The following is a 15,221-nucleotide window of genomic DNA, read 5'->3' as shown; positions in this document are numbered from 1 at the left end:
ATGTGGGGAGTGGTATAACTTCTGTCATTTTAGCCGTTTTCTTTGTACAATAAAATGACATTGAATGAGAATGGGAAGCCATGCTTAGCTCCTACAGATGTTTTAAATATCCTCATTGCATATTGAGAAAGGAAGAGAAAAAAATTATATATATATTTTAATGTGAAATAATAAAATATTCCTATAATACATTGTAAAATTTCTAGTTGCTGCAATAAGGAAAAAAAGCTGACCTTAAATAATAATATTTGAGCAGGGAGGGGAGCAGAGAAAAATGTAAAGCTCAATGAAAAATCAATTAAAAAATGATTGTTGAAATAGCATTAAGTTCATTGTAAACTGACCTGAAGGATATTTATGTATATACACACAAGGCACACACATAAGTATGTATGCATATATAATCTTTTGACTTTTAAATGTGGGTATTGCTGAAAAACATTCTTTTAAAGTGGTATGTTTATTCCTTATGACTTTAGTGGGCAGTGTTGTTAGCATGTTAATCCTTTGTGCAGCTCAGAAATAGTCTAATTTTCTTTGTAATGTTTTTTTAAAGAGTATATATAAAAAAAAAACCTTTATTTTGTTACCTGAAAAGTTCTTAACCAACTTCATTCATTTTTCTTCTTGAAGTTCATTGTAAAGGATTCTGTCGAAGAAAATATGTTGAAAATACAAAACACAAAACGAGAACTTGCAGCCGGTGCTTTTGGAACTAAAAAACCAGATGCTAATGAAATGAAGCAAGCTAAAATAAATGAAATCAGAACTTTAGTTGATTTATAATTTGTATGACTTTTGTAAGGTTGGGTTGAACAGATGCCTAAGTTTTACACATGACAAATACAGATTTAAGAATGAGGTATAGAACATATTCTTTCTATATGGAGCATTTTTTTCTATTAATAAAGTGGTATTACTGACATATCTCTTCTATATATGAATCTTTTTTTAAAATGTTAACTTTCAATAGCAATAAGTTCCATTGCAAAATGGCCTGAAGGAGGTTTTCATAGAAGTTCTTTTGCTCTCCAGCTTTTCCTAAGCCTTTGCTAAGTATTTTCCTACATCTATTCTGTATTCCACATCTTCATACTGAAGTGTGGTCATAGCTTATACTTTTGACCATAATGTTAGTTTTTCTTTGATGGAAATATTAGGTTATTCACCAAAGTCTTTAATTGGTGATCCAGTGGGTCTACCATCCTTGTAAATTATTAACAAGTATGTATACAGATTATAAGAAAGATTTTATTGGATGTTCAAAAGCTATAGTTATAACCAAACCTTAAATGGAAGACCAAAATTCAAGGGAGCAAGTTAATTGCAATTCTTATAGCTTCATTGAATTATAATTTATATGTGGTTTGCAGAATGTCTTTAGAAAAAAATAGGGACCTCATCAAAGTTGTGTATTCATTTTAATAAAGTGGTGCTACATTCATTATTTAAATGTAGTCATAGATCACAAGCCGTAAATATTCTTGTAGAGGTGAGAGAACCAGTTCTACCCGGTTTGTTTTGAAAACTTAAATAACTTGATTTAAATAGATACTTCTATAAATTGTTTTTATTTGTGTAGGGCTTTTGGAAATAACTTCATAAATTTTCATAAAACAGAAGACTACTATTGTATGTGAGAGGTGTGATAATTAGGTTGGAAGTTGGCTGGATGACCAAAAGTCATTTCAACCCTTAAAGACATCTCAGTCCTGAATTTTGTAAAAATGGCTTTGTGTGTTTTAAATCAGAATTTAATTTTGGAATTTCACTAACTGATCCATACATTTTTCTTACCCCTTTTGCTAATAAGAAAACTTACTAGTTGCCACAGAATTATAGATGACTTTGAGTCATCTTAAACAAATAAGCAGTCAGGTTATATAATTAGTCATTTTATTTTCCTATGGATGCTTTAAAATCCAGTTAAGAGATTACTAAGAAATTCTTCATGGTTTATGGTACAGACTGAAGAATATCTGAGATTTTACTTGTGCTACAAGAGATGTAACTGAAAGAGATGATAGATACCCTTCTAAGGTGTATGGCATATCGCTCACCCACTACCTGTTATTGCTCCAAGGGAACAATTAGCCAGCAAGAATCTTCCTAGCTCCATTTCTCATAGTAACAGGTGAGGTAGGCATGGTTTTCAGGAAAACATTTCTATCAGGGTGTAAGTGGACTGGCCTGCTAGGGTTAGGAGCCCCATGGGAGATTTTCTACCTTGTAAGACTACAAATCCAGTCTCATTACATATGGAATTATGGTTCTGTAGTACCCACACAGTGAAATTAAGTATAAACTGTTTCTGGCCCAAACAAGAAAGAAACCCACCTTACCTATTTTAATTACAGATAAACTCAGGCTCAGAAGTGGAGGCAGTGTGCTGCTTACCCAGAAAACTACAGTGTTGTGCTTTAAAATATATTCATAGCAGTCAGGTTTATCAAGTAATTTTTTAGTATATTAATTAGTATTAATAAAAAGGTAATTCAAGATGTATAAACCACTGGAATGAAAATATTTATGCTATGCTATTTTATTACTTAGAAATATACTGGAAATATTGTATTTATAATTGTTTCAAACTGGATTTTTCTTTAAATTTAAACTCAATAAAAAGCTAAAAAAATTGCCTTCCTTGGTGTCATCATTTAGTGACTATTTTCTTTTTTTGGTGGTGGCGCACACCTTTAATGCCAGCACTCGGGAGGCAGAGGCAGGCGGATCTCTGTGAGTTCGAGACCAGCCTGGTCTACAAGAGCTAGTTCCAGGACAGGCTCCAAAACCACAGAGAAACCCTGTCTTGAAAAACCAAAAAAAAAAAAAAAAAAAAAAGTCTCACTTCTATAAACATGTTCATTGTACATTTTTTTTATTGAATCACTTAAAAGTACTGTCACTGTAATTTACTCATCACATGTAAGTTTTGTGCAACTATTGAAATTCTCCTTCAGATCTTAGTGTATATTTGAAGTTTATATAAAATACACTGATCTGAAATACTGGGTTACATTTAATCTCCTCATTTTAAGAACAATGGGAGTTATTATAATAACTATGTGTAATAAATTGTAGATTTTGTCCTTAAAAACTAAACATTTAAGATTATAAATAATCCTATTTAGTTTATTCCCAGTGAGTATATTGCTCACAAGGGGATATTGATGTAAGTGCATATTGATCACTTCCATAAATATATTTATATATTTATATTTTGAGTTACTGCCTCTTTTATACAATCTTATTATAAAATTTTTCAGGGGTTTGTTGGTATTTTGAAAGTTGAACTGTCTGGGAACAATTTTGTAAGATTTTTTTCGATAAGGTTTACTTAAGGCATTTTTGAAAGATGAAGCCTCCTAAAGAAATGGTAGACTACTCGGTGACAGTGCAGCCATGTGGCTTGATACACCTTATACTGACTGTTCTATGTACTGTTTCTAACTCAACGTCAACAGACTTCACTAAATACCCACTATGTAAAATCTAATCATCATATAAGCTTTTTTTACCTTAAACCTTAACTTCTTACACTGTAATATACACTGTAAAATAGACAATGAGGCCAAGCGGTGGTGGCACATGCCTTTATTCCCAGTACTCAGGAGGCAGAGGCAGGCAGATCTTTGTGAGTTTCAGGCTAGCCTGGCCTACAGAGTGAGTGCCAGGACAGGCTTCAAAGCTAGAGAAACCCTGTCCTCAAAACAAAACAAAACAAAAATAAAAATAATAATAAAGAACAACCAACAATTCAGTGCTTGATTTCACAGAATTTGATGTTTATAAATCTTTTCTAAATTAAAAAAATATTTCCAGTCATATTTTTTTCTATACACTTTATTTGGATTACATATTGCTTGGCCACAAAAATAGAGGTGGTCTTCTGTTTATTTCTAGCAGACTCATAAGCCAAAAAGAAAGAGATGCATATGACTTAGCCAAATTACCTCGAAGAGGTTTGTGATTCCATTATATGATCTGACGAGTGGCAGAGTCATTTCAGTCCTTTTGGTAAATGTTTCTTTTACTAGAAGACCATAGCAACTCATCTACCAGTCTAAGTGTCTCAGGATATTTTATCACTATTATAATTTAAATAAGTAAGTTAAGGATTTCTTGTTATAGCTTCTGAGTTGCTTCCTAGTCATTCTTGTCATAAGGTATCCAAACCCTTGAGTATTCATTCAGCCACAAAGAGTATGAATGACTGATACCTACAAGATATTACAGAAAAGAAGATAAGGACCATCAAATCTTGTTTTTCCCATTCATGTTCTCTTACTTTCTTCAGCTCAGTTATATGTGATACCTTGTTTTCGTTATAAAGGATTATTTTCGGCCCCATGCTTCACAGCTTGCCACTCATTGCAACACTCTGTTGGTGCTGTGGGTCATTGCTCTAGGGTGACTGAATGAATGCATAAATTCAGGCACCCAGAAGTCTAAAAGACTTATATTTGTATTGTTTTTCTTTATAAAACACTAGAGATCACTGGGTCCACGACTGAGTCAGATAATTCTAAAAGGTTACTGAGTATAATTACTGATATGGCCTCATAATTTTAAGGTTTTAAGAGTAAAGCTCTCTGAATACTCACCAAGGATATAATTATGATAGACTAGGTACCTTTTATTTCACTTTTCTTTACTGATCATATCTGTTACCATCACTGGAGAATAGATTTAAATGTCTTAGATAATTTTTAAAGCATATACCAGTGTGAAGGTTTGTAGTTTTGAAACTGAGCAATTGCACATATTTTGAAAAAATTACTGAATGATTTTTTCCAAGGGTGAGGTAGAGAAGTACTTAAACAACCAAGAATGTCAATAAGTATTTATTTATTTTATATAATGCCACCATAGGTAACCATCAGAGAGCACACTGCAATTTTCAAGTAGACAGAACTGGAAAAAAAGTGAGCCTGCATACTGCCTTCAGGGTGCATAGAAAACTGGTGAACTAACAGTAGCTGGTAGGCTTATGAATCACTCCACAGTGTTAATAAAGGCTGCTTTAGCCTGAAAATAGAATTAGCTCTCTGGCAGGCTTTGGGCGACTCTAAACTGCAGGTCTAATGAAGGGAACAACAAGCAAATATGGGACAGTGTCATATCTTGTTTGAGGTGAGACAGATGGACAGTCAAGTTCTGCACCACTTGGAGAACCACTGTAATAGCTTAACGCTGGCTTTCCTTTACCATACATGTGGGCAACTGAAGAATTAAAGAATTCCCGAAAAAGTCTAGGATTAAACAGCACTTATCCATGTACTTCATAATGTCTGACCAGTTGTCACCTTTTATCCTGCCCACCTTCATCTGAGGAGGTTTGTTGAAAGCCTCTAACAACTATAACAGACTTTTCAACCAGCTTCACATACTAAGTATCAGAAACGTGCCTAAGACGTGGATGTGTCCACAGGGAAATGGCAGTGCTTCTATTGTAGGTAAGTGTCAAGTTTTCTCTTGATGTTATCAAAAGAATCTGCTCCCATGTAATCAGCCTGGCCCTGTTCCCACCGTTCCTTCCTTTCTTCTGAGGACATAGAAGGCTGTGTTGTAGCTGGAGTTTCCCCAATGGACAGGTGTGACAAAGCTCCTGAGACATGCTCCTAGAAAAGAGAGTCATCAGAGGTACCTTAAGAGCTGAACGTCCGATGAACTTAAAGAATGCAATAAACAGAACATGAGAAAAGCCAAAATGAGTCATCATGCAAAAACTGAAAAGTATTACATGAAACAAACAAAAAGACAAGAATACAAGGGCCAACATGATTTTTTTTTTCCCCTAAAAAATGAAGACTTCTTGACTTGGTGAAAACATTGGGAGAACACAGTAATTAGGGTTAATGTTTAAGTTCTGCATACCTTTCTACAGAAGCCACAAGAGAAAGCCAGTGTATAGACCAAGTCTGAAAGCTGCAAACAGTTCAGTAAAAAGTGTAAGATGGACGGACAAGGGAACACAAATCTCAATGAATTCTTGATCCGTGTGGGCTTGGAAAGGTTGAGAACTTAAACAAAATGATTCCTCAGATACTGTGCTTCACAGAGAACTTACCCAAGAGAGAGAGTGCACACTCAACTCATTGTTTTTATGAAGGAAAGCTAAGTGGTTTGAGGCTGTACCAAATTTCCTGTTCATGCTTTCATGTGGATTGCAAGTTGCATCTATTCTTGCAGCATCTGATAATTTGCTTGGTTTTAGACAACTGTTTTTGTTTCCCATCTTCACCTTTTCTTGACTTATAATTCTCAGCTCTTGTGTTGTAGAATGAAGGGGACATGCAGCAAATCTACTCTACCTTAAATTAGATTTTTATTGCATATGGCTTGCCAATCAACTAAGTGTGCTGTAAAAGACAGTCCGTGCTGACATTCAAAAACCCTAAGCTGAGTTAGTACTGGAACTCTTACTGTAAGAAGAATGAATAAAAATAGGCAATGCTTTTAACAGAAAAAAAAATGGTAGAATAAATTTTCTATACTTGGTACACTGGGATAAATGTTAGAACTGTGTGTAATATATTGAAACTCCCAAGATTTTAAAGGCTTTTTGCTGATGTGTAAAATTATAGATGAGTATTTAAATGTACTTAAACTCCAAGGAGTTTCGGTATAGGGTTTTTACTGACATGTGGAAAACCATTAATCCATGTACGGAAATGTTCTAAAGCTCCGAGGAGTTTAGGCACAGAGCAAAATCAGAGCAGGCAAAGCAAGAACATGGACACCAGATCAGCCTTGCCTTCGCCTTCTCCATGGGTTAAATCCATGGCCACTTTATCATTTTCTACCTCATAGCCTTTAAGAGACACATCCCTAAGGTCAAGCTTATGGAGCTAACCAAATAGATTATTCAATTAAAAAAAATTCTTCCCTCTTCTGCAATCAAATATTATACTTAATTATTGGCTCTAGAGATAAATTCTCATAGAGATTATAGTCTTTCAAACATGGGTTTGAGTCCTAGTTGTTACTATAACCTTTTATGTGAGTAAAATTCCAGACTTCTTTAAGCCTTATCATTTATCTACAAAGAGGGGGGATATTAACAATAACTTTTCAGTTGAATGAACTAGTTGTATTAAGAGCAGAGAAGGAATTACTATGTTGCTAGCCAGTGCTGTGATTAGGTAGTATGATACAGTACTGATTAAGAATATGCTATTTATTTCTCCTTTTCTGATGCCTATATTGGATACTACCTCATTTATTGATTTGGTTTTTTTGATTTTGGTAACTTAATATGTAAAATAATATTCTTCATCTTCTTCCAATTCATCATGAAGAACAAACCTTTAAAGTACCTTTAAAATCAGAAAACATGCTAATGAAGGTGGTTATAATAAAATTTACAAGTGTCATGTCCCTTCCAGAAAGGGATCATTTCAAGATCTTATGAGAATAAAACAGGAAATTAGAATATTCCTACAGTATTATTTATTATATATTTCTATTGTAATTTTCACACAAAATCCATTTTTCTAAGCAGGTAAATAAAAGACTTGAGGCTCTAAGTCTTAAATGTGATATTCTCCCCCGCCTCTCCCCCCCAGTGCTGGAGATGGAAGGTAGGGCTTTCACATACTGTATAAACATTCCCTTACTAGGCATGCCTAGCCTAAACACTCTTTCTTTGTATAGATTTACAATATTAGGAATCATCTAACCATCAGAATTCTATAGTTACAATGTATGGATATATAGAAGAATTCTGAAAACATGTATTTATTGAAATTTCCCACACAATCTACTTCTACTTTTAGGTGCTGTTATTTCCAAGCTCTAAGATGGCCATAGCTTGCCCCCACACGGTCCTACCTTTACTTAAAATAATACTGAATTGCTGAATTCTATCAAAATACCAAGTTTTAAAAGTACAGCACTGAATTTCCTGAAATAAAAGTGAAAACAAACAGAACCTACCATCATTAGATAGGAAGAGGCATCTTTGACAAGGCCATAGTGTTGGAGCAGGGGTAAAACACTGGTGGTGAAGATGTCCCACCACAGGTTTAGAAACTCTGGGTGACTCACACTTGGGTCTTGAGATTCATATTTGACACTTTTTGTTTGGGAACTGTAAGTGTAATTCCATGGCTTGATTTGTCCGAGGAAGTGCACAACTTTGGCATTTGCACCAAACCTGCCGAATAAACAGGTAGAAAGGGTGAATGGATTGTGAGCATCAGCACCTTTTTCTATATGTAGCCTCAGCTGTGAACCTGCCAGCAGAACCATGTTGTCTGTAGCCTGCCAGTTTACAGAAGAACTGGAAACGTAGGATATCTTTGACAAATCTGTGGCCCAATTTCAACTGGGAATGGATGAGAGCTATCTCTTCTGACCTGCCAAAACATTAAGTAGTAAAATACTTGCTTACAAAGTAATGAAGCCTACTGATATATGTGGAATATGTAGAGTTTGGGTATATATACATGTTGCATAATTATATCAGTGTACTCATACATTTCCTGAAGTATCATATCCCTTTGATGAAAACTTTGAAAATCCTAGCATTTTAAAAATATATAGTACATTATTACCTAAAGTCACCCTACTATGTTGTGATGTTTCTTGAGTGTCAGGTATATTAAAACCCTGCAGATTGGGGCTGGAGATGGCTTAGAGGATAAAAGCAGGTACTATTCTTGGAGAGGACGTGAGTTCAGTTCCCACAACATATCACAACTGTTCTGTGAACATGGAAGGAAAGTAAAACTGACAAAGTGCCTCCTCAAGGTTTGCTTGCTTAGTCCACCTCATGCCTCTTTTGAAAACAGATGCATGATATCTCAAACTCTTTATTTTAAACGTAGAGTCTTTTCTTTCCATCCTTCTCTCCATCCCATCCATCTTCCCCACTCTATACTTAAATGGATAGAAATCCTAAGGTCCTAAATAAGTAACTATTATATCCCAAGCACTATGTTTGGTTTATGTACACAAGAAGCTTCTTTCCATGCATGAAGATGGGTCACATAAAAATAATCAGTGTAAGGAAGCAAGTCAGGGCCACCAGAGTCAAACTGACATTAAGAGCTACAGGAATTCCAAGGCAATATAGGTAGGCTTACAAAAGAGGCTTTTGCAGGAAGTAAGGATAGGACAATACCTGAGAAAAATAGGCAGGATTCAAGTAATCATTTTCAAATATTCCAGTTTTGATGAGGGATTCTGTCTCAGAGATCTGATGCGTGTGTGTGTGTGTGTTACAGAGTGGTGACAGGCCCAGTCTAATCCTAACAGTAGAAACTATGCAAGAAAATTCACATAAGGAAGCATAGGCGTTATTATTTGCCACTTCTGATGCAACTTCCCTGCTTGAAGCCATAGCACTAATTTTATTTTTCTCTATTACTCAAGCCACTAAATCTCAACATACATACTAAAATTTACATTTTCATTAACCTGTACCTCATATAAATGCCATATGTTATAACTTGGTAGCAAAGATGATTAAAATACACTGAAACATTAGGTAGTAACTATCCTTTCTAACCTACTTGTCCTGACAGTTCACAGCTGTACGCCACTGGGAGTCAGCTGACACATTTTTGAAGTACATACGTTAGACTCTGTTTAGCATTTGCATCATACCTCATTTAATTTCTAAAACAACTATATAGGGAAACAAAGGCTTAAAAAGTTAAAGAAATTGTTAAGGCTCAGTCGCATGGCTGGTGACTGAATAGGCTATCTGGTCTCAGAGCCAATGCACTTTATTAGGACGAGCTATTCTATAATACTCTCAGGATTACAAGGCACTGTTTGTTAATTTGTTAATTCCCCACCTATGGACAGCCAATCTAAGCAGAAAAAGGAATATGTCAAGTGTAGTCAAGGATTCTGCAATAGAAGTCACCAGTAGGGAAATTACTTAGACTGTTCTTAGAAGGATGAAGTTTATACAAAGTTTGGGGAGAAAGGAAAAATAATGGTGTATCTTAGGTCCACAGTGGCCCACATATAGATTGTGTTCAGCATCAATCATCTAAGGCCTCCCCAGCTGCTCTCCTTATCTCAGTCTGTAAAATGGGACTTCAAGCTGCATGTGGAAAAAGGACGTAATGATCCAGCCCATCCTCATAGACTCTCCAGTCCTCTGTTGTGGGCAGGAATGTGCACTCCAGTTTCAGGTCCTGCCCACAACCTCCCTGGATTCATGTTGGGGACTGTGATCTTCCTCTTAAATGTCAACAGCAATGGCATTTGGAGTTAGCATAGGCCTGCGTCTCATTGTGGTCCATATTCACAAAGCCATGTTTCCCATACTCATTAGCTAAATTACTATTCCTTTTGTAATAAAAGATCCTCTTCCTTTAAAATATTTTCACTTATTCTACCGTAACAGAGGGAAAAAAAACTGAATCCAATGGATAGTTGTTTTATAGACAAAGCAGTCTTAAATTCTTAATAAACTTGTTTGAAGTAGATGCTAAGATACTAGGGCAGTAGTTCTTGACCTTTCTAATGCTGAGAACCTTTAATCTCATGTTGTAGTAGCCCCCAACTATAAAATTACTTTCATTGCTCCCTCGTAACTGTAATTTTGCTACTTATGGATCGTAATATAAATATCTGATATGCATGATACCTGATATGTGACACTGTGAAAGGGTTCTTCAACTCCCAAGGAGTCTGAGGTATGGGTGATGCTGCCTTTCTGACCTGAGGTAATGAATTTCTTGTTACAAGAAGATAAACAGGATTGTGAAAAATAGCATGGCATAATGACCACAGTTTTTGGCAACAAAGCAATCAAAATATAGGATTTGAGTAGCTTTCCTAAAATGCTAATTGGGGAAGATTATTTAAGGGAAGACAAGAAATAGCCCCTGAAGATTGAGGAGTTTGGAGTAGAGAAAAGCATGGAAGAAGGAAGAATGGTGAAAGACCTCACTGAAAGCAGCCAATGGTTTCTGTTATGGCTTCAGCTGAGGCCAACCTTATTTTGGTGCAGTACGGAGTCAGGACTTACATACTTGAGTAGTCAGATGAACTGCATATACATAATCACTATCAAAATGGATAGCAGTAGAGAGCAAGAACAAGAGAACACGTTAGAGATGGTGCCTGTGTTGGTCTGGGCCAACCTAAGGACTTGTGAAGAGTGATGGAGGCAGAGGGGTGAGAAGGCTAGATGGAAAGCAAACTGCAGCTTAGGAATGGAAAGGAGAACAAACTTGGCAGTTTTATATTAGACAGTCATAGCAGAGAATGTTCTTGGAAATCATGTAGGGCTATCTTGGTATGAGGAGAAATGCCTGGGTCCCACACGGGCCACAAAAGTTTAGGTGATCCTCCACCTATATTTTAGTATGCCAGCTACATAGCAGAATATCCAAGGAGGCTAAAGCATTTGTTTATCTGATATTCTACTATATGAAAATAATGAGCAAAAGGTCTCAAACTCTGGTCTGGTTTTCCAAGGTTTCAATTCATCTGGATACAAGTTTCAGATAATTTTTCACGTGTACATTATGGTTATGGAGGAATGACTTAGAAATCATTTCCTATCCTTTAGTCATTTGTAAAAATCCAAAAGAATCATATCAAAATGAAATAAGAGTAAGGTTATAAGTAAAAGGAAATACTGTCAGTCTTTTGAGACTTAGAGGGGTATGGGAATTTCATTCAGTAGTAACTATGAGAACGTAACACTCACTTGGCTCCAGATTATGACAAGAATAATAAGGTGGTTTCCTAACATATTCTGGGTTTATACACAAAATCACCAGCGAGGAATTTAAAAAACAAGTTTGGTACAATTGTCTCTAAATTATCAAGAGCCATTTATTCTGACCCAGTAAGGGGATTTGTATCAGCTTGCATGCATTTCTTAAAATAAGTATTCTAATTTTAACTTGATAGAATCTCTAAAGAGTCATCCAGATCACAAGACATAGTTTGAACCCAAGCCAGCAACAATAGTGCTTATGTTAGCTCTTGAAATAATCCCTGTGACCTGGTGTTACCAAAAGATCAGATGGACAATATATGCCTATTTCAGTTCAGTAGTTGGTAACATGGATGAGGCTACAGACCTGTTTAAAACAGAAAGGAACTAATCCAGAAGGGTACACCCAGTAGCAAATTTATCAGTCAACTTTTTATATGCAATGTTCTATGAGATACTAAGGATGAGAAAGCAGTATTTGCATGGTGCTCCTCTGGGAACACACGAAAGATACCAGGCATTCTCTTGCCCACTCTACAATGGCTCATCACCACTAATTCCCATGCCTGTTCAGATTCACAAATGTGGAAACAATTGCACAGCAGCTCTTCCCTCCTACTGATGAATACTCCCTTCCTCTCACCCATCCACCATCAGGAGTCTGGCATCATGGCTCATGCCTGGAATCTCAACACTTAAGAGTGAGAAATTCAAGTGAATATTGTTACAAGTTTGAGTTCAGGACCAACTTGATCTAGTACAAGTCTTTTTTAAAAAGTCACAGCCAAGTGTCCACTAGGTATGGTTAGTTCTGTAGAGCAGTGATGCACCAAGTACAATAGAGATGTGAAACATAGAAGCATTCCTGTCCCATCCTCAGACAGTTACAAACTACAAACAATACGGCATACTCAGTTTTTCCTTGCCTTCCAAGTGAACCCTCTCAACATTGTCCTAGAAGTCAGAACATTAGCACTCAATGCTGACTTCATAGCTTTGATTGAGCCTTGTCTGCTGCACTGCCTGAGACCATCATTTCTCCACAAAATCTCATAATGTCAAGAGGAAGAGTCTCCTGGGACAGCTTGTCCTCCACCTCTACCAACTGACTGAACATTCATCAATCCATCTGGAGCCTGCACCCACCTACCAGCATCCATACACATATACACAACCATTTCCCTCATGTTTTTGAGGATGAAGTGTCCTGGGCCACTCTGAGCACAACCTTTCTGGGTATACACTAGATCCCTTCCTCAATGATATCACTCCCAGCTCTCTCCTCAAGTTCTCTGCTTTATTAAAGACATCCCTCCATATGCCTTTCCTGTTGCTGGAAATATATTGTAATACCTTCTCTCTTTACAAAAAAAATATAATACTTTCCCCACTCAACTACCATCACCTTTCTGTTCCTCGTTGAAGCAGGTACCTGGGAAAGGCGTGTACATTTACAACCTCCATTCCCTCAGACTCACTTCGTCCAGGATCTCTCCTCCACCTCGCTACTACATGTACATTTGCTGAAGTCATCAGTGATCTTTACACTGTGTGTGCAGTACCATCTCTAAGGTGTCATTTTTATCTACAACAGCACTTCACATAGAGTGTTCCTTTCTCTTGGAAATATTTTCATTGTGAGGCTTTCTACAATACCACGATTTCCTGGGTCTCCTGGCATCCTGTTCCAGGTCTTTTAAAGCACTCCTTCTCCTCAGGTTCAGTCTTCAAGAGTCTACCAATTACTGGTAATTGGGAATTCTACCAATTACTAGTCCATTGATTATATCATCTTATGTTGTGGCTATGAACATTTTATGTGCTAGCAGCTGTAATAGTCGTGTCTCATTCAGACCTATCTCCTGAATGTCTGACTCCTTTACAATTAAATTTATTTTTTGACCATTCTACAGATATACATATGGCCTTCTGATGCTCTCATCTCCTACTGTCTCTTATTTCTCCCCCCTCCCCTATACACTTCCCTCTTCCCCACAAATTGGCCACATTCATGACATTTATTGTTTGGGGACAACCCACTGAGTTTGGTCAGAGCCATCAAGACTATGGGTTTGGAGCTATCCTATCCACTGGATCCTGGTCAGCTCATTGTGTGCACACCTAAAAATAATAACTCCCTCTTCCATAATCTCTCATTAGCCAGTAGTAAGGGGTAAAGCCCCAAGAGCTTTTTTTCCCTATTCCTGGGTGACACTTGACAGGGCCTGTCTTGTGTAGGCTCGATGCAAGGAACCACAGCTGCTGCGAGTTCATGAATACAGAGGCTATGCCACATCTAGATGATGTCATTGTATAACCTTTCTTCCTATTTTCCAGCACTTACATTCCTTCCATCCCTTATTTTGCAATGTTCCATGAGACTTACAGGGGTAGTATAATTATCTCATTCAGGGTTGGGAGGATCCTTTTATATCTGTTTATTCCACAGTTTCACTTAAGATATCAATACACACTTCCAAACTTCATACCTCCAACACCTATCCCCAAAGATCTTCCTACATTATGAAATGAAGCATTTGCATTCTACAGACTCCAATGATCATATCTGACATCCCACCAGATACTTGGTTTTTCAGAGGAAGCTTGAAGCTTAGGTTTTATGTGAAATTCTTTAATTTTTATATTGTGGTACTGGGAGTAAATACATAATTTTTAAACAATGACAACAGAATTTAATAAAATTCTGCATAGCACAAATGGAAGATACATACAAGACAAATAAGTATACAGCCTGAGAATTCAAGATTTGTGAGAAAGGCTTATCTTCTATTTAATCATTTTGTTTTTTTTTCCTTTCATGAGCCCCTCTCTAATTCAGATGTCAGTTTTTACCCATGGTTCTACCTGTGAGATCTCACTCTTTCCACTCCTTTTTGCCTATTACTGGAATGCCTCCTCAAGCTGGTTTGGGAGCATAAAGAGTGTAGCATAGCAATGGACTGTTTACCTAGCATGTGCAAGATGTTAATGCTTGCTTTCAAGAAGAATAGCATTAAAAAAATACAACAAACAAAACCTAACACGTAAAGGCTGAGTTGACTCTGATACAGAAACTTTCTCCATGTTGATGAAGACTTGGGTGGTAGAGAAAGCAGCAGTAAGATCAGAGGTAGAATACCCAACAGAGATAACAGAGATAACACTTAGAGATTAGGTTACATTGAGAAATGGGACTTCTGAAGTCCACTGTGAGTTAACAACACACACAAAAAAAGATCAAAAAAAAAAAAGGATCAAGGTATCTGCAGCCACCACTTGGCTCTTCAGCACTGAGCTCATGTAAAGAAGCTTTGCACACTTAATCTGTTGCCAAATGGATTAGGGTTGATGCAAAACACATTCCAGGATCACCAAGAAAATGAATGGTGAAGTAAATCAATAAAAAGCTGGAGAAGCGACTCATTTTAGGATTTTAGGTAAAGATGTGGGAATGTAAAAAGAAAAGAGAGAGTTCCCTGTTATAGTTTTGGTGAAAACAGTCATGGCGTGAGCCTGAGACAAGGGTGTC

At 36.7% G+C, this 15,221-nt stretch overlaps 2 protein-coding genes across 4 annotated transcripts in view; one reads left to right on the top strand and one right to left on the bottom strand.

The window, feature by feature from the left end:
* Window positions 1-927, top strand: part of Hltf (helicase like transcription factor) — a 61,376-nt gene extending 60,449 nt beyond the window's left edge. Inside the window, exon 24 of the mRNA XM_041659201.1 lies at window positions 634-927. Coding sequence (XP_041515135.1) covers window positions 634-786 — 153 coding nt within the window. The 3' untranslated portion in view covers window positions 787-927. The remainder of the gene's footprint in view (window positions 1-633) is intronic.
* A 3,901-nt stretch (window positions 928-4,828) lies between these two features.
* Gyg1 (glycogenin 1) overlaps window positions 4,829-15,221 on the bottom strand; it is a 30,376-nt gene continuing 19,983 nt past the window's right edge. For 2 of the 3 annotated variants that reach the window (XM_041659495.1, XM_041659497.1), the window contains exons 6-8: window positions 7,939-8,158; window positions 5,878-5,928; window positions 4,829-5,621 (exon numbers count right to left, since the gene is read on the bottom strand). In XM_041659495.1, the coding sequence (XP_041515429.1) occupies window positions 5,448-5,621; window positions 5,878-5,928; window positions 7,939-8,158 (445 nt within the window). In that variant the 3' untranslated portion in view covers window positions 4,829-5,447. The remainder of the gene's footprint in view (window positions 5,622-5,877; window positions 5,929-7,938; window positions 8,159-15,221) is intronic. The other variant, XM_041659496.1, reaches the window with a different exon arrangement.

Source organism: Microtus oregoni, unplaced genomic scaffold (assembly GCF_018167655.1).
Source record: "Microtus oregoni isolate MIOR12 unplaced genomic scaffold, Mior012 000010F_ref0000083, whole genome shotgun sequence".
NCBI lineage: Eukaryota > Metazoa > Chordata > Mammalia > Rodentia > Cricetidae > Microtus > Microtus oregoni.
This window is presented reverse-complemented; position numbering and strand designations above follow the sequence as displayed.